Source organism: Pelecanus crispus, chromosome 5, assembly GCF_030463565.1.
Source record: "Pelecanus crispus isolate bPelCri1 chromosome 5, bPelCri1.pri, whole genome shotgun sequence".
Lineage (NCBI taxonomy): Eukaryota > Metazoa > Chordata > Aves > Pelecaniformes > Pelecanidae > Pelecanus > Pelecanus crispus.
In genome coordinates, this window is record NC_134647.1 from 35,774,942 (window position 1) to 35,794,707 (window position 19,766).

Sequence of the window (19,766 nt, forward strand, 5' to 3'; positions counted from 1 at the left end):
TCTGTTAGCAATGAGCTGTGAGTTAAAGGAAAAGCTAAGAGGGGTAGGAGGATTTCTTACAAAGATTATTAGAATTTTTTCTACAAATTAGCTACCATGGCATAGAAACAGATCTAAAAAATAGGATACATCAAAATGTGCACACTTCATGGGGAAGATTAGGGTGTACAATCTTCCATATTTGTTAATTTGCTTAAGTGTTATCTAACAATAGTTAGATAGTACTACTACTACTTCATTAAGTAGTACCATAGCTAGGGTACCAAAAAAAGAAAAGAAAAAAATTCACATAGCAAGCTAACTAGCATGCTGTGCTGCTTTCAGTAAGCAGGCTGTTCTCAGTGAGGTATCATTCATGCTACAAAGACCACATGTTATGTTATATAAATGCAACAGGAACAGCTAATTCAAGAAATTTGACAAGCATTCTCCCCGAAACGTACACAAGTGAATCCCTCAATTCAAGAAACTCTGGAGATGAAAGATTAAAAACCCAAGTTGTTCTGCCTGTAACATGGAGATTTTTTCCAAATTTTTATTTAAGTGGAGAGCACTGTAAAGCCAAAAATCTTCAAAATAAAGCAATTTTAGTCAAATTGGAGCCTAATGTTTAGAACCACTAAAAAGGTGGTTCTTCTGTTGAAACTTCTGTTACAAGGATGGACAGTACAGGTGCATAAGCTAAAATATTTTACAGGTAATTATTACAGGAATCGATTGATTTAGTCAAGCTTATGCTATCTCTACTCCACATCATTTATCCTTGATACTTTATTTGATCTAGCAGCTTTGGATTAAAATTCAACAGGAGAATTACACCACTGACTTTTACATATAAGGAACTGAAGCTTCAAAGTCCTGAGGTAAGTACAGCTGAGTAGATACATTATTATATTTCACACCTTAAACACTTGGATAAGAACCAAAAATACAGGAACCTTGTAGAAGTGTCTACACAGCAAATGCAGTGTGCCTAGGAGGAACAGATACCTGAAGTTTGGGGTTTTTTAATTTATAAAAGAGGTTAACACCTGCTGCTGCAAAGGAAAAACTGCCATGTGAAAAGAGTCACCTCTCCACCCTCTGTATAGTCTTTATGTTCAAAACTCTTCCTACACAAGAAGCAACCATGTCAGCTTTCCACAAATTGTCAGAGTAACAACCACTCCCCTAACACAGAGCATCAAATCCTAGAGATATGACGTAGAACACGGGCTAATCTTCAGCCCTCTAATTAGCAATCACTTGTCCTTTCTTTAATATAGAGCCCTTGCCTAAAACATAATTCATACTTTACTATTACAAACAAGCTTTCTAATATAAATGTAATGCTTAATAGCAAATGCATTTCCTTTCCAACCCAACCATATGCCCAGGAAGGTTTCTGACTAACAATTTACAGTTTTTACTGTGCTGACAAATAACCAGTGAAGACCTGGTCTTGAATTTAAACACAGGAATAAAGTCAGTCTATGTTGCACCTTTAAGAAGTATCCCACATTTGATTAAGGAGTTGACTGGTCTGTTATTTTTTCCACACACACAGACATTCATTTTTGCTCAAGGTACTTACAAATATGTTTATATAAATATTTAAAAAAATACACAACATAAATATTTAATGTTTATATTTATAAAACCTGTGTAAATATACAGTATAAGCATATACTGTACACTATACATTTTATATACTTACACATATATAATATATACACAATTATATATGTAAACACACCTTTTATACACACATTTTTAAATTGCAACTGAAAGGAAATAGCACTAAACAGCATTAGCTCACAAATTCAAAAAATGCTACAGAACAACAAAAATGTACCAATTTTCACAAAACTATACTCTTCATGAAAGAATCAAGTTTTAGATATTCTGTCATTTACCCTGTAAATGGAATAAAAATATAGACTCAAAAATAGTCTACAAATTTCATTTCAAGATTTAAGAGCCTTTAAGATTTCCAATCTTTTGGCATACAAAAACTCTAAGCAGGGGAGCAAAGGAGTGTGCTTGGAATGAACTGAAGACAACCTGAACAGTGTTTATATTGTTCAGCTAACTGACCACCAACTTTCCTTAAAAAAAAAAAAAAAAAAGTACCACTAAAATATGGCACATAAATCTTTTCAAAACAGACCAAAGCAGTGTCTACAGTCCTAACTGCTCTCATCTCTACATACGCTGAAATTTAACTTCACTCTATTTTTCATATACTCACTTTTAGAATTAACTACATACATACTCTGAACACCTCACTACACAGAAGCAGCATCCTGAACTTCAGATTAAAAACGGATGATGCAGCAAGAGAGAATTTTTATGTACTCATACTAAATACTCCATGCTGCATCAATTTGGCATCTGACCAAGAGTTACAGTATGGGGTCAGATACACATGGAAACCACACTGATACATTAAGCTCTTGCAGAGATCACACAATCTGTCTGCTGCATGAAACCAGAGAACAAACTCATATGAAAATAGCATCAGTAGGAGTTTGTGTTTGACTCCCTTTCTAATTACACATTGATTTATATATGTCTCTCCTAAGACAGCAGTCAGTAACACACAGACAACATTCATTCAGAATTATACAGTTACATTATTGACAGAAAGTTTACTTTTTAAAAAGGTCTTTGTCCAGCATAACACCATCTGAAGTTGTCTGAAGGGTCAGTCTTAACATATCCATGCACTCTTTCAATCGTGGATCAGATGTACGTAATCCTGTTGATTTGAGTGCCTATTACAATAAAACAATAATTACCAAAATGAAAAAAATATGCTATTACAATCAAGTTCTCTATGGCTCCGTCTCATTTATCAAGATAAGAGACATCTGCCACTGCATTACCAACACAGAGACATTCTGACACCTTATTGATCATTTTGCCATTTCCTTCTGCCATTTTGGCTGCATCTGATGTCAAAGGATTAATGGCATTTGAAATCCACAGTGGTCCAACTACATTTTACGCAAGTGCAAATACTACCCAGTCCTGACATAGACACAGATCTTTCAAACATACTCTTTTGCATAGCAAAGCAGTGAATAACAACTAGTACAGTCATTCTCTTATTTAATTACAGAAATAGTGTTGGGGGGGGGGGGGGGGGGGGGACCCACACAGAATACAGTAAACAGTGGTGGGGGGGAGGCAGAATATTCCTTGCTGCAGCTAATCATGTATAACAGAAATTCTTTGCTTTGTATTCTTGCATTTAGACTGTTAAAAAAAAAACCAAAACAACTTGCAGTAGTTAGCTTTCATACAGCACTCTGAACAGTGAACTTACAGTTATGAATTTATGAACTGGTATTTTTTCTTGTCCTTCCGCAATAGTATAGAAAAGCAGATCTTCTAAGCTAGGAAGGAGACCTTGCTTCATTTTACTGAAAAAAAAAAAAAAACCAAACAAAAGAAAACCAAACATGCATAGGTTAGTTTAGTGCATATTTTTATTTATACACATTTTTGCATTATTCACAAGGAAACACGTTTTCACTACCAATATAACTGCTACCATTAATTTCAAAGACCACTTCTATCAGGGAACAAAAAGCTTAATTCAGCTTTAAGTAGGAAAAAAATAGTAATATTAAAAGTAGCATACATACACAATTGCAAACGTTTTTAACTGCAACATAATCATGTTTTTACTGACACACATTTATTGCTAAGATTACATTTAGAAGTTTTTTTGAGCAGATTCATCACGTTTCCCTCTTCTTGATGTTAGAGAGGACAGACGTGTTACGCGCACAGGGGATAAAGTATTTATAAGACACGAAGTCCTACGTGCCTCATAATAAAGTTGTGAAAGCAGAGTGACCCAATGGTTCCACAGGCAAGAGAAAGTAAAGAGATGATGAATGTCTATTATTTTCTTCAAAACAGTTCTGTTTTTAGGAACTCCTAGGAGGAGTCCTAAAGCCCTTGTCCTTCTAGAAGCTTACGTAAGCCACAACAGTCACAGTAAAAGCAAGCAAAGCCATCTGCAGCACACTACAGTAACTTGAACCAGCTCCGGCACCAGAAGCAGTAACTCTCATCGTGCGTACTTCGCAGAGTAAGTTAACGTGCAGCGTAGGTACATCTTTAATGGTCACTATGTTTAGCAATGTAAATACACTGGCTTTCCAAGTATTCCATGTGTTAACTATTTTACTCTGAGATATGCTTCCTGCATGCCTGCATTTTTTTGCAACTTATACCTCCATTTTAAGTGAAACGTGAAGGAAACCTAGCAGATTAAGCATCAAGACTCCTTCCAAGAGAGAAAGCTGCAACACTGACAGCTTTCCCTCGAAGTCTTCGGTTTAACCTCAGAGTTTTGCCTTTCCCCGATATTCCAAAGCACCCTGCAGCAGGCAGGAGCACAAGTCTGTACTCAGTAAGTACAGCACCAGAGCACAGAGCTGGAATGTACGCGTCCGAACTGCTAGAGGCAGTGATAGCAAAGGGCTTTGGATCAATTCTCTCAGTCCCCTGAAGTGCGTAGGTTTGTTTCTAGACAAAGTCAGTTTAGAGAAAGCCAATGTTCTGATGTTTGATAAGCAAAAATAAATAACACCAAAACAGTTCTCTAGTAAATGTAGACGTACACTAACTAAAATGCAGTCTTACATTATTTTAGCCATCAATTTTAAAGTTCAATCTTATAATCTAATAATATTGGTAATACTTTGTTACTGTACTGTAATATATAAAAGTTACTGCCCAAAACTAGAATGCTCCTTGGCAATTTATCTGTTGTTATACATGTATGCATGTGTGTACAAAAAGCAGATCTGAATTCTAGCCATGAAAAGTTTTCACAAAATTAGTAATTCTTTGAATATCAGTACTCAGTTATAACTATGAAAATAAAATACTACAACCAAGCACAGACCCTAGCTAGGCCAATACAATCTTACAGACTGACGCTTAATCCTCCCTCCTCTCCCAATACTAGCTTACTCTAGCTCAACAACAGGTCAGATTTATGATTATTTTTAATAAAAATCTGATTATATCCAAATACCCTTCTAAATTTAAGACAACCTTTAGACTGCACTCGCCTCCCTCCTTTCCTCATAACTAGCAGTGAAAACCAGTAGTAAAAGTCTCACTTCTCATTTTCCAATTTATTTAAAACACTGTACTTACATACTAAGAACAGAAGACAGCTTTGTAAGCCAACAGAACTTTCCTTGTCTTCCAGTCTGGATTTTTTTTTTAAATGATGCTGGCTGACTAATGCACAGACAGGCTGGCAATTCAACCAAGACAAATGCTTGCAACTACCTCAAGCAAATTACTGAACACCCTTTTTCCTAAAGAAAATTCAAGTCTTCCACGCAGCACATTGTGCTTTCAATCTTTTGAGAACAGTATGTCCAGTCAAGCCAACAGAACCAAAACTACTAACACAGCAATTAAAGCTTCATCCTGTATCTGCATCCTAACTCTACAGCTACATACTTTGTTTTTGAAAGCTATGCTGAGTTACATAGTCTACACCCCTACATTGTCCCCATTTACACAGAGCATGTTACTAAACTCCCAACGCGTCAAGATTTCATGTTTTAAAGAATATCTCTGTTACAAGACTCATTACTGGATTGCTGAAGGTCTGACAGAGGAAACTTCCATATTTCACTTTGACAAAAGAAGCCGGCAAACACATTGAGAAATTTTAACTGATAACCTATTTAATTACAAGTTTCTGAGCCACTACTCAGAATTTTACAGCTGTTCCAAATGTGGAATTTCTATCTGGAAGGGTGCAGGAAAAACACTTCAGACATTCATCCAAGATTTTTATCTGCCTCTTCATAAGATTTTAATCTATTAAAGAGATGTACACCTTTCGCAGCATAAATTCTCTCATGACATACTTTCCATATCCTTCACATCTGCTGCTGTTCAATATTGGGTCAGTCAGCCTAATTTAACAATGGATCTGCACTGACTGCCAAAGCAAAGAGGATGGCATTCAATATATTTACAGAAAATTGCTCTTTGTCAAATAGTCCACCTTTTGATAAAGTTTATCAGCTAAATAGAGGTGGAAAGGCTTGCTCTGCAGTTTATCAGGTCAGTGATGTCAGTAACTAATGTTTGCTTAACCTAAAAGCTATGTTTTGGCACTGTGAGCACACTTAGCAAGACAGTGCTGTTCAGCACGCATAAAAAGCTGTTTTTCAAGTCAGGGAACTTGCAATTTCCACGGTCGAATTAAAGTGGAAATTCCAGTTTATTCCATTTCATGAATAATGACTTTTCATACTTATTTCCCTTCTTAAAAAAAAAAAAAATTAAGCACCAGACTATTACATAACTAGACTTCTTCAGTGGTAATCTGTGGACTAGAATACTGGTGGATGCTCCACACTGCTCTTTAAATATAAAGAAAAACAGAATGCAGGAATTCCAAGCACAGGGACTTTGCCATCTATATCATTCCTTCCTTTAGCTCCTCCTTTTGCATCAGTACAATGCTTATACCACATTCCATGGAGGATTTCATTTTAACAAAAGCTGAATTATAATTTCTACAATAGAAAAGAGATGAAATTTCAAATACAGTGAAAAATTCCTAGTTTGTACTTCAAGATGTAACTGGCAAAATGCAGAACAGAATTTATAGAACAAAAGATATAAAGATATGACACTGCTAGTAATAGTTTCAGGCTCATTATTAACCATAAGACACCAGTCATAAAAACATGAGGTCACAACAACTGTCATGAACAGCAGTCTCTAAGGGGGTCTGTATTGGGACCAGTACTGTTTGACATCATCATCAATGACACAGTGGGATCAGTGCACCCTCAGCAAGTTTGCAGATGCCACCAAGCTGAGTGGTGCGGTTGACACGCCTGAGGGACAGGATGCCATCCAGAGGGACCTGGACAAGCTCAGGAAGTAGGCCCACATGAACCTCATGAGGTTCAACAAGGCCAAGTGCAAGGTCCTGCACCTGGGACGGGGCAACCCCCAATATCAATACAGGCTGGGGGATGAAGGGATTGAGAGCAGCCCTGTGGAGAAGGACGTGGGGGTACTGGTGGATGAAAAGCTGGACATGAGCCAGCAATGGGCGCTTGCAGCCCAGAAAGCCAACCGAATCCTGGGCTGCGTCAAAAGAAGCGTGGCCAGCAGGTCAAGGGAGGTGATTCTGCCCCTCTACTCTGCTCTGGTGACACCTCACCTGGAGCACCGCGTCCAGCTCTGGGGCCCTCAGCACAAGAAGGACGTGGACCTGTTGGAGAGGGCCAGAGGAGGGCCACAAAAACAATCCGAGGGCTGGAGCACCTCTCCTACAAGGACAGGCTGAGGGAGTTGGGGTCGTTCAGCCTGGAGAAGAGAAGGCTGCGGGGAGACCTTATTGCAGCCTTTCAGTATTTAAAGGGGACTTATAAGAAAGAGGGGGACAAACTTTTTAGCAGGGCCTGTTGCGATAGGACAAGGAGTAATGGTTTTAAACTAAAAGAGGGCAGATCCAGATTAGATATGAGGAAGAACTTTTTTACAATGAGGGTGGTGAAACACTGGAATAGGTTGCCCAGAGAAGTGGTAGATGCCCCGTCCCTGTATCGTGGTTTAGCGATTACCCATTTTGCTATATTCCATATACTAGTACCCATCACTATTGCAATTTAGCTATGCTTTAAAAATCAGGGTTGCTCATGTTTTGCTCCTCCCTCTCACCTTAATCAAGGCCTCTGTAATTTAGAAATAGTTTAAACTAAGATAAACTATGTTTGAACCTAGTACTGTCCAGCATAAGATGTAGGAAAAACAATACACACTTATACTGAAAGTAAAAGGAAACAATGCAGTTATACTGAAAGTAGAAGTAAACACTATTAAATATTACACAAGTTTATAATTTAGGACTGTACTAGGTTATTGTGTTTTAAGTATTTTAAGCATGAACATAGATATGATTGCATTTTAATCCACAGCCTTCATTAATCAAAATTACCACTCTCTGGCCACTCTCAGTTTAAGCTCAAATATTTCTCCTTTCCAAAATATATTAAGTTTCAGGTGGATACACAGAGTGAAGGCTGGACAGCAGGGATAAGGAGGTGGTGGAAGATGTTCAGGAAAAAATGCACAAGGGGATCTGGTTATGCAATGGGATACTAGTTATTTCATCAGCCACAAGACCTCATAATTTATTCCCTCTGAGGAATTGAACTGTCCTAAATATCTGTACAGTCTTTGCACAAAACATTTTAGGTTTTCACTTGCAACTCCTACTCTCTATACACAAGGACTGTTAAGCAAGGAAACAAGCAAGAAAATCTTAGTGCTGTCTTTTGACACTATAGGTTATTCCAGTATCCTAGAACCGTAACCTTACAATCAAATAGGAAAAAAAAAAAAATCCCCCAAAACAAACAAAGAAAGCAAGCATAAAAAGGACTACTGTCTTCCCAGTTGGGTCCACAAATCATCTGCCAAATACAACTCAAATGTTACATACTGCTGGATGGCAAAGCGCTGGAATCGGCAGCACACGCAGACTACACTGACTTAAGCCAGCTGTCACTTTAGTCCAGAAACCTGTCTTTTGAAGAATTTCACTTTTCTTCTGAATCCTGTACTCTTGTCTTAATATAGCAATGATTTCCACATGTAATGTACCATTTACAAATGCTTAAGGAAGATTTTCATAATTCTGCATTAAGAAAAATAAGAATGAAAGCATCCAGCAGCCTGGCTAATGTGCCACCACGAATTCCTGCACAGCCTGAACTGAAAACAAACGTTTGTTTCCAGCTTTTTCCTTGTTCATAACTATATGCTGCATGTTTTATATAATTGTTCCTTGTTCCTTTTGCAGTAAGGCTCAAACAAGCATCTGACTTTCAAATACACCCTTTCGTCAAAAGACAAAAATGATTAAAACTGTGTAACTGGTTTCCAGCTACATAGACTTACCAGACTTATTAGAAATTATAGGATTTCCCTAAATTATGCTGGCTGTAGGAAGCTGTTATAAAAGCTCAGTTGAAGAAAATGTTACCTCTTTAATAAATCACCTTTTCAGCATTCTCAAAAACCCCTCACAGTTAGCATACTGGTTTTTCCTAAGTTTTTAATGGTACTGTCTATATTTCTCATTGAAAATAGAAGTACAACCTTTATAAACCACACCTACTGGAGCCACAGCTGAGTATTATTTTGTTCCAAAACATTATGTATAGAGCTAATTCAAAGAGGAAGCTTCATATATGTTGAACAATAGTATAAATATAAAAATAATCATACATGATTGTGTATTATATTGTATGCGGTTATATAACCTGACGTGCATGCATTTTTTAAGGTGTTTAAAGGCATCACTTATAGTTTCTGCTGTCAAAGAAGACTATACCTGATTGAACAAAAGGCTTGAACCAAGCTGAACAGCTAAGACATTTGGTGGGAGAAAGGGGAGAAGAACAAGAAGAACAAGCCTGCCATGTCAAAGGAGTACAAGTTCATGCTAAAAAAAAACCTCAAAACCACAACTCAAAAGCAGAACTATTAACAAGCTAAGGGCTGAAGCCTTCCCACCTGGCCTTGTGGAATCTTTTCCAGGCCTCCTCTTAGCATTAAGCCAACAAAGACTGCTCAGTGTTAAAGCAAGGTACTCCTTTCCTTACTGGCCTTATTTCCTGTCTTTTGCTTTTTTCATCTAGGTAATAAGCATGGCAAAGCCTGGGAAAGCAGCTTGGTTTTAGATTTTAATTATGCTGCCCCGTAAGCAGCACAAAGACACAGGGGCTGCCTACAGGAAGGCCAAAGGGCATGTTCCAAACACACACAAAGGAGATGGATCTTCGTGGGGCTTGCAGTTAAGTTGTCAAACTTCTCATAAAAGGCTATCAGAGATACTGAGCATACCCAGCTTCAGACAAGCAACAAGCAAACTATCAGATGGGGAGGTGGAAAATGAACCAGACTTTTTCAAGACCTGCATAATGCTGAGGACTAACAAAGCAGAGTGCTAAAGAGAACCATCAATCCATTTACCTCATCATTCTACTCTATCCCCGGTATCCATTACTGGTCATTACCAGGGACACAAACTGGAGCTGATTAGTCCCTGACCATATTCTTTTAAGAATATTTCAAGTTCTAAGTGAAGGAGTATTAACTTCATACGCATATACAGTCTTCTCATTCTATTACCTGCATGCACCCTTGTCACCTACGGACAAATGAGGACCTCCTGGCACAGGGACACACGCTGCAGCACCTATGAACATTCGTACGCACCACTAACTGGTGGTAACATCTAACCCTAACTGCACCAGGTACAGATGTGGAGAAGACAGCGCTGCAAAACTTCCAAGGCAGAACTACACGCCACGCACGCTGCCTTTAATAATTAATGTAAGATGACACAGCTTTCACTTCTCTTGGAAAATATTTTATGCAGGTAGCAGCGCGAGAACAAACACGCTAACGCACGCTGCCTCCTCTGAGCCACGACACAAGGCCCCCCCCCGCCCCGCATGTGCTCACAGCCGTATGTGGGAGGGACCCCAAGCCAAGTGGAAGGCCAGAGCGCGGACGGGACCCCACGCAGCGGTGAGGGCAGCCCCGAGAGGCCCGCACGCTCCCCACGCCACGCGTCTGCGCTTCCTTCCCCCTTCCGAGCCCGCCCTTCCCGACCCGCGGGGCCCCAGTGGGCTGCGCAGCCCCGCAGCAGGGCGCTGGGCCGGCGCCCCGAGCACCCGCCCGGAGCTGGGCGGCAGCCGGGCCCGCACAGGCGCAGCGCGGCCCGCCCCGCCGCCCTGCCAGACCCCCGCCCGCCGCCGGACCCCCCTCGCCGCCGGGACAGGCGATGCGTGCGCGGAGCAGCGCCCTCCCTGCGGCGGGCCAGGCCCTCGCACCTGCCGGGGAAGCGGCCCGGCGGCCCCCGCGCCCCGCCCGGCCCGGCCCGGCCCCCTTCCGCAGGCACCACGCGTGCGAAGGGGAAGGCGGCCCTCACATGGCGCCTCCGCATCCCCCGCCGCCCGGCCCGGCCCGGCCCGGCCCAGCGCCGCCCGCGCCCCGGCACACGCCCCCACCGCCCCCCTCGCACTCACTTCTCCCCCCCGCCGCCGCCTCCGGCCAGCTCCTTGCCGCCGCCGTGGTTATTGTTGTGGCCGCTGTCGGCGGGGGGCTCGCCGGGGCTCGGCGGCGGCGCCTGCGCCCCCTTCCCCGGCTCCTCCAAGGCTCCCTCCGAGCGAGTGCACAAGCCCCGCGCCGAAGGCGGCGGCGGCGGCAGCCCCGGGCCGCGGCGGGAGGCGGGCGGGCTCACTCCGAAGGCGGCCAGCGGCGGCGGGAGGCGCCTGGGGCCGGCGCCGGGACCCGGGCCGCCGGCCGCCCCCGACGGGCCGAGCAGCAGCAGCTCCCGCAGCAGCGCCGCGCGCCACAGCCGCATCATGCTGCGCCACTTCCCTCTGGCCGAGTGCCCCAGCCGGCGGCCTGCGGCGCCGCTCGCGCCCCGCCGCGCCCGCCCCCGCTCGCCCGATTGGCTGCGGCCGCCTAACTGTCAAGGCAGGCGGCGTGCTCATTGGCCGGCAGGGACGCCACTCCGGACGGGCCACGCCCCCGCGCGGGACGAGCCGCCTGCGGGCCGCTGGGGTCTCGGCACGCGAGGCCGGCGGCGCGGGGCCCGCGGGCGGCGGGGCCGGTACCGGTACCACCACCGGTACCCCCCCCCCCCCCCGGTAGCGGCCGCGGCCGGCGGGACGCCGGCGGAGCAGCGCCCCCCCGCGGCCGCACCCGCCGCAGGGCCGGGCGGTGGCGCGCCGAGGGGAGCGGCGGGGCGGCGGCGCGTAGCGGGCCGGGGCCGCCGTCGCCGTCCGCAGCGAGGTCACCCCGCCCTTCCCGCCGCCTGCCATTTTCTCTCGGCCCCGGCTCCTGAGCGGGGGGGGGGGGAAGTTTGAGTAATCGCCGCCCCCGCGCCGGCAGCGCGGGAGGGCCCGGGCCGCGGCCCAGCGGCGGGGGTGCGGGGCGAGGCCGGCACCTGCGGGGCAGCGGGCGGCGCCGGCCGCGCCCGGGGGGCCCCGCGGGCCCCGGGGCGGTTGAAACGCTCCCGGCGGCGCTTCCCCCCCTCTGCAAAGGGGTTAGAAACGGGCTGGGCTTCGGCGGTGTCAGGTTTAGGTTGCCATGGATACAGGCTTTTTTTTTTTTTTTAAATTTATGTTTTTAACTATCAAGTGCACCGCCTCTGCCGGGACAGAGGAGCGGGCGGTCACCGGTGCGGCTGGAGCGGTGTGGGCAGGGTGCAGCCGCCTCAGAGGCCTCCGTCAGCCACCCCCGTCCTACCCGTCGGGCACCGTAGGAAAGGGCTCAGGGGAGAAAAGATTGCTAGAAATGCCCTCAGCGGGAAGAGTACTTCCCAAACTCTTTGGGCCAAATGCTTCTGTTAACGTGCAGACCTACTAAAGGGTTTCCACGCACTTGCAATAAAAATGTAATTGCGTAGCTCACTGCCAGAACTTGCTGTGGAGGCCAAAGCGTACAACTTAAAAAAACCACAGGCAAGAAGTAAAACGCCTGGGCACCTAGATGAATTGGGTGGAAGTAAAACACCTGGGCACCTAGAAGAATTGGGTGCGGCTCTTCTTCATTTTCACATCATCAAACATTTAAGCAGAGTGTGAAAATTTTGCTCACTGCTCATCTACAGGTCTGGGTTTGGGAAGCACTGACCCATGGTAATGCGATGCTAGAGGCCAAAGTGGGAAGAGTAGCAGAGAGTAACCGTAGGGCTTCAGCCCAAGGTACAAATGTCACGCCTCACGCATACGTAAGCTTCTGTCACCGCATCCTGACATGCTGCTTGCCAGTATATCGCATCTTGGAAGTCACAGATTTTGCAGTCACTTAGTGAAACTCTTTGCACGCATAACCAATTGCTAAATTTGTCCTAGATGAGTACAAGTCAGTATTAGTAAATTGTATCCATTATGGGTAACAGTAGAAGAGGAGCTCTGTTGTCATCCTACTTCCTCGGTAATGACAACGTGGAAACCAGTATTTAAATTGCTGCTAGCTGTCTCACTTCAGGAATCACCATTTTCTGAGCAAAAATGTAAATTCTTCTGGAGTTCTGAGTCTATTACTGCTAAATTTCCTTGTGAACAATTTCCCCATGCACATGAGGTTTATTTCTTTTGGTATGTTTATTATGTTTGGGGGAGGCGGGGGTGGAGAAGTTGTAGTTGGGAGTTAAAATGATCTTGCTGCACACTTTATTGGACATGTTTTACTCTGAAGATACTGATAGCCTATTTTCCACCACCCCCCAGACTGAAAGTCTCGGCGTAGTAAATTGCTCTTAAAGAGCCACATAAAACACAGAGGGGTTTTTTGTTGCCTGTTTTCCATGCATTCTGAGTTTGAGATAATCGCTACAAATAGACATTGCAAATAGCCTTTGCTTACACTTAGACCACAGCGCAAATGCCCACAGGAGTTCCTTCTGCTAATAAATTGTCACAACAGCCATGAGAGTTTTTGGAAGCAGATTTAAAGCTAGCTGATAATCTACGCCTATAAAATGAGCCTCAGCGCACCAGTGGTTTTCCTTCCCACTGAACAAGGAAACTTGAAATATCAGTGTGGGATGTGTAATCCTCGGCTACGCTTACTTCGCATACAAAAATGCAAAGTACCTACAGTTCTCACATACTTATTACATTACCTATTATATTTCCTGGAACTCATTCTGGATTTCCATTTGCTGTCTTTTTGGCAAGTCAATAACTGCCTCTTTTATCCTGCCACCCCATAATAATACTTCTAATTTTTTAAATTCCATTATGTAAAATACTCTAAAGATAGAAGTCTCTCAAGGACCTTTTCCATTCTCTCTGCAGGGGCTGCTGCTGTAAGACTGGAGACAGCAAGTGCCTTTCCAGTATGTGCATTTGGTCACTAATTGAACACACAGTTCTGCAGACACTTACAAGATTCCCTGCTGATTTTTAGTGCCAAGGTGGTATTTCTGGTGTGACACCTGCGCTCTTTCACAAGCCAGCTGTTTAGCAACTGACCTGGTGCAAAAACTTGTCTAATTCACCTCTTATACTGGGGGGGGGGGGGGGGGGGGGAAGAATGCAAAGTGGAATGATCTGGATCTTTCTAGTGCTCTGGTTTCTGTTCAAAACATTGCAAATAAGGTTGTGGGAAGGAAAAGAAAAAAAAAAAAAGTACTACATCAACAAAAATATTTCCCTTTCATGACAGTACCCAGTGTTACACATTCTTGACCCTATGTGAACTCTTTAATTTTACTTTTTTTTTTTTACTTTGTATGCTATTGCCTTTAGTTAACCTTTTAGTATCACCTTCACATCAGTAACCTCCCAACACAAGTATTCTTCAATAAAAGTTTTCTTAAAACTCACTACAAGAAATTAATTCTCAATTTCTCTCTCTGGAAATTTCCTCGTGCGTGTTTTAGCTCTTGATGGCAGAAAAGACAAGTTGCTCTGTGTGTGGAACTACAAATACACAGCTCAGGAACAATGCAAAATGGTAAATATAGTTTCAGGTTCACAAAGTTCAAGGGCATTATTGTGACTCATTCTCTATTCTGAGAACTTTTGCTGCATATTTCAGGCCATCACTCCTTGCTCCTACTATGACTAAGCCTGAGAAGTTTCACCCAGTGATTCTCTCCCCTCCTCCCAAAGGCACAGGTATATTAGAGAGTCTTAATTTAAAGGTGCATTTTTTTTTTTACTTTTAAAATAAGCCATAAGAAATGTAGTAAAGATAACACCAGAAATAAGCCCATTTGCTTGTGAAAAGCGTTATACATTAAACCTGTCAAACTGACTGATTTTTGTTTTGATCCAGGTGTTAGACTGGGCTTTCCCATACCTCAGTGAAACCCCCTTTAGACTTCCCTCTTCAACAGAGAGATATTACTCGTCTCTTTGGAAATAGAAGTCAGGCCATCTGCTCTGCCATTCTGTGTTTCACACAGTCTCCCAAGAGAAACAGAAAATTACAAAAATGGTTTCCAACATAGTGAAAAGAAATTTGAAATTAAAATTCCCTATAGCTTTTGAGTTGGTTACACAACCGGCAGTAACCATAAGCCAATGAGTCTCTTTTTAATTTCCACAACTATACATGTATTTTTGTAAGACAAAAATTGAGAGAATTTTTGATAACATGGTTCTTCAGTTAAAAAAAAAAAGTAGATCTTTTAAATAGGCATTATTTTTTAAGTATTTCCCTTAAGCTGTACTGTAGCAAAATATTCCTAGTTCCTCTAAAAATAATCCATATTTCAGAGGTTTTTCTTTCTAAAAGGGGCATAGCAGCGTTAATCCTCTAGGAGAAAGGGCTCTGAAAAGCAGGTGGAAAGAGGTCTTCCCAGTTCAAGCACATACACTGATAACAGCTTTCAGGAAGGTTAAATCCTCCCATCAGATCTGCAGGGCAGATCTCAGATAAGCAGCAGAAATTAAGGATTATCTTGACTACGACATGAACTGTTTACTTTGCTATTTTAAATGGTTATGTTGGCTCCATTTCATTTGTTGCTGGGTAATGCTTTCCAAAAGAGAACTGAGGACCAGACACTGCAATTTTGACTCTATTTGAGTATTCCTACCAATTCTAGCAGCAGTCCCTAAAAACAAATTTTTCTTTTGTGAGGCTAACTTGCTGCACACTTGGGTAACATTTTGGTATCAATTCAAATGAAAGGTGCTCAGTCACAAGAAACATTCCCCATTCGATTCTACAGAGGATAGGGAACAGCTTCCTCTGAGCATAGAAGCGTAAGCAGTAAATGAAGTTACTATTTAATCTAAGAAAATGGAAGTTTAAATGTTTAGGTGTAATAGCTCAGAAATCCAACAAGGAGGAAAATATTCAGAAGAATAATTCACCTAGAAGGTAATAATTGAGGGAATGACCTCGAGTGACAAGCAATAGCAAAAATTCAAAATAATCTTCCCCTTGTAGTGCAGCAGTAAGACCATAGCTCATTTCTCATCACTCTCATTCCAGGCAAATATGGGCAGTGAGAAATTAATTCAAAGGAAAGCGACAAGAAGAGAAACTACAAGGGCCTGGAACATTCCTAGCTTGATTAAGAGACACTATACAATGTTTTTTAGTGTACATGACAGAGTAAGCAAATAATAGAAGTAGGTTTATTGAGGACGATATGCAAAGACTGACACTAAGGGATGAAATCCAAGAAATGCATAAAAGCCTTAGAATTGCTGTTTGGTTTTGAATAAACAGAAAAGGAGGTGATTAAAATACAAAACCAAATCTTTGCAAAATGATAATATTTAAAATGCTTCTCTTTTGACTCATTTCCTAACCTGAATATTGGGGAAGATTGTCTGCCACTGAAAATCACTGCACAAGAACAGAGTCTCAGGAGGCAACATTTATTCCCCACTCGTGGCATCAATGGGGTATCCTGTTCACTTCCTTACCCCATGGCCTGGTTTTCAGTATTGACATCCTTTGTTAACTGCCTCAAAATTAAATTACGAAGAGAGATGAGTATTAAAGGAGAAGAAAAGGAACTAGATTTATTTAAAATACAAAAGAACAATGCACTTATGTTCTATGGGGTACAATTATGCACTAAAACCCTCAATTGCTAGGTCTTTTCTGTCTATAACTTCCCAAGGGAAACCATGTGAATATGTGCATTCTATATGCCCAAATAATAAAGTGACTCTAGCTCTCGTGTTAAAATTTGACCTACAGGTAACCTTGATTCTTCTGCATTCATATGTTACATCCATGTTACCAGACAAACAGGACAAAACTTCTTTCACAACTACATGGACAAATTGCATTGCAATTCCTGAATTATGGTCTTAATTGTTCAGTCTGTTAGTCACAATTTTTTCCTCTTACTCTATTTGTTAACAGGTTTTCTTTCATCTTCATCAGTGAGACAGTGCCATTGTTCTTCATGCACATTATCGGTTATAGCACTTTTCAGATGCAAAATTCTTTACACATCAGAACATTCATCTTCGGAAGCCAACAACTTACCTACCAGAGCAGCATCCCCTGCTGCATTGTCCTGGTTTTGGCTGGGATAGAATTCGTTTTCTTCCTGGTAGCTGACATAGTGCTGTGTTTTGGATTTAGTTTGAGAATAATGTTGATAACACACTGATGTTTTAGTTGTTGCTAAGTACTGCTTACACCAGCCAAGGACTTTTTCAGCTTTCCATGCTCTGCCAGGTGCACAAGAAACTGGGAAGGGACACAGCCAAGATAGCTGATCCAAACTGACCAAAGGGATATTCTATACCATATGACGTCATGCTCACTATATAAGCTGGGGGGAGTTGGCTGGGAAGCTGTGATCACTGCTCGGGAAATGGATGGCTATTGGTCAGCAGGTGGTGAGCAATTGCATTGCACATCACCTGTTTTGTGTATTATTATTATTTCCCCTTCCTTTTCTGTCCTATTAAACTGTCTTTATCTCAACCCACAAATTTTACTTCTTTTTTTCTGATCCTGTCCCCCATCCCACTGGGGAGGGGGAGAGTGAGCAAACAGCTGTGTGGTCTTTAGCTGCCTGCCAGGTTAAACCACAATACGCATCCAGCACACTGCATATTATTTGTGCTCTAGTATACCTAAATCATAACGTTACAAGCCTCATGCATTCCACCCACAATCATATTTAATGTTTAATTCTGATGACACCTGCCAAACTGCAGTCCAGGTCTTGATACTACGGCAGGCTAGGGAGTGGGAGCAAACTTGGATCTTCCGTTCACATTCCCGATTCTCAAATATTAGCCATGGTAACCTTGTGCTAGCAAATAGAAACAAGCGACAACATCATCTGGCTGCTCCATCATAGCCCAGATGTCTGCGCCGAGCACGCATGCGAGCGCCTGGGAGCTCAGGTGAGTCCATGAACTCACTTCCAGCTGCTTTTGAGAACAGACACATAAAATTGCTGCCTGCATTTAAGCGAAGGTCAGAGCACTTAGTCTGAACACAAGCTGGCTCGTCACATACAAAGCTATGCAGTGCCAGGCAGTCGGTGGCCGACAGTTAACATCTGCCTGTGCCACCCAGCCCTGAAGTGATGGAGATGACAGTGCACTGCAGCCACACCTTGTCCCAAGCTGGTTGGTTTCACCTCTGAATTCCAGCACCTTACAAGGAGGCACTCCGAGAGATGCAGTCTTTCAGGCAAAGACACACACAAGTGAATCCCATTTAATGGTCCCATGTAGGAAAAACCTTCTCTCTCACAGAAGAAAATCTTTGCAAAAAAAAAAAAAAAAAAAGAAAACCTTCTTCCCCCATAGTCCAGGAGGAAGCAGTTAAAGACCTGCTACGCCACCTGGACGCTCACAAGTCTATGGGACTGGATGGGATCCACCCGAGAGTACTGAGGGAGCTGGCAGAGGAGCTTGCCAAGCCACTCTCCATCATCTATCAGCAGTCCTGGTTAACAGGGGAGGTCCCTGATGACTGGAGGCTTGCCAATGTGATGCCCATCTACAAGAAGGGCCAGAAGGAGGATCCAGGGAACTACAGGCCTGTCAGCCTGACCTCGGTGCCAGGGAAGATTATGGAGCAGTTCATCTTGAGTGCGCTCAACAGGCATGTGCAGGTCAACCAAGGGATCGGGCCCAGCCAGCATGGGTTCATGAAAGGCAGGTCCTGCTTGACCAACCTGATCTCCTTCTATGACCTGGTGACCCACCTGGTGGACAAAGGAAAGGCTGTGGATGTCATCTACCTGGACTTCAGTAAAGCCTTTGACACTGTCTCCCACAGCATTCTCCTAAGGAAGCTGGCAGCTCATGGCTTGGACAGGCATACTCTTTGCTGGGTAAAAAACTGGCTGGGTGGCCAAGCCCAGAGAGTTGTGGTGAATGGAGTTAAGTCCAGCTGGCAGCCAGTCACAAGCAATGTTCCCCAGGGCTCAGTATTGGGGCCAGTCTTGTTTAATATCTTTATCGATGATCTGGATGAGGGCATTGAGTGCACCCTCAGTAAGTTTGCAGATGACACCAAACTGGGTGGGAGTGTCGATCTGCTGGAGGGTAGGATGGCCCTGCAGAGGGACCTGGACAGGCTGGACCGATGGGCCGAGGCCAGCCGTATGAGGTTCAACAAGGCCAAGTACCGGGTCCTGCACTTGGGTCACAACAACCCCATGCAACGCTACAGGCTTGGGGAAGAGTGGCTGGAAAGCTGCCTGGCCAAAAAGGACCTGGGGGTGCTGGTTGACAGTCAGCTGAACATGAGCCAGCAGTGGGCCCAGGTGGCCAAGAAGGCCAGCAGCATCCTGGCTTGTATCAGGAATAGTGTGGCCAGCAGGAGCAGGGAGGTGATTGTGCCCCTGTGCTTGGCGCTGGTGAGGCCGCACCTGGAATACTGTGTCCAGTTTTGGGCCACTCAATACAAGAAAGACATTGAGGTGCTGGAGTGTGTCCAGAGAAGGGCAACAAAGCTATTGAAGTGTCTGGAGAGCAAGTCTTATGAGGAGTGGCTGAGGGAACTGGGGTTGTTTAGCCTAGAGAAGAGGAGGCTGAGGGGAGCCCTTATCACTCTCTACAACTACCTGAAAGGAGGTTGTAGTGAGGTGGGTGTTGGTCTCTTCTCCCAAGTAGTTAGTGATAGGACGAGAGGAAACGTACTCAAGCTGTGCCAGGGGAGGTTTAGATTGGGTATTAGGAAAAATTTCTTCATGGAAAGGGTAGTCAAGCATTGGAACAGGCTGCCCAGAGAGGTGGTGG

General features: G+C 43.8%; 1 protein-coding gene across 2 annotated transcripts in view; it reads right to left on the reverse strand.

Annotated features, from left to right (window-relative positions):
* Window positions 1–11,446, reverse strand: part of GLS (glutaminase) — a 69,351-nt gene extending 57,905 nt beyond the window's left edge. The window contains exons 1-3 of one of the 2 annotated variants that reach the window (XM_075711331.1): window positions 11,091–11,446; window positions 3,311–3,407; window positions 2,635–2,756 (exon numbers count right to left, since the gene is read on the reverse strand). In XM_075711331.1, the coding sequence (XP_075567446.1) occupies window positions 2,635–2,756; window positions 3,311–3,407; window positions 11,091–11,431 (560 nt within the window). In that variant the 5' untranslated portion in view covers window positions 11,432–11,446. The remainder of the gene's footprint in view (window positions 1–2,634; window positions 2,757–3,310; window positions 3,408–11,090) is intronic. The other variant, XM_075711330.1, reaches the window with a different exon arrangement.
* Between the last annotated feature and the right edge of the window lie 8,320 nt (window positions 11,447–19,766).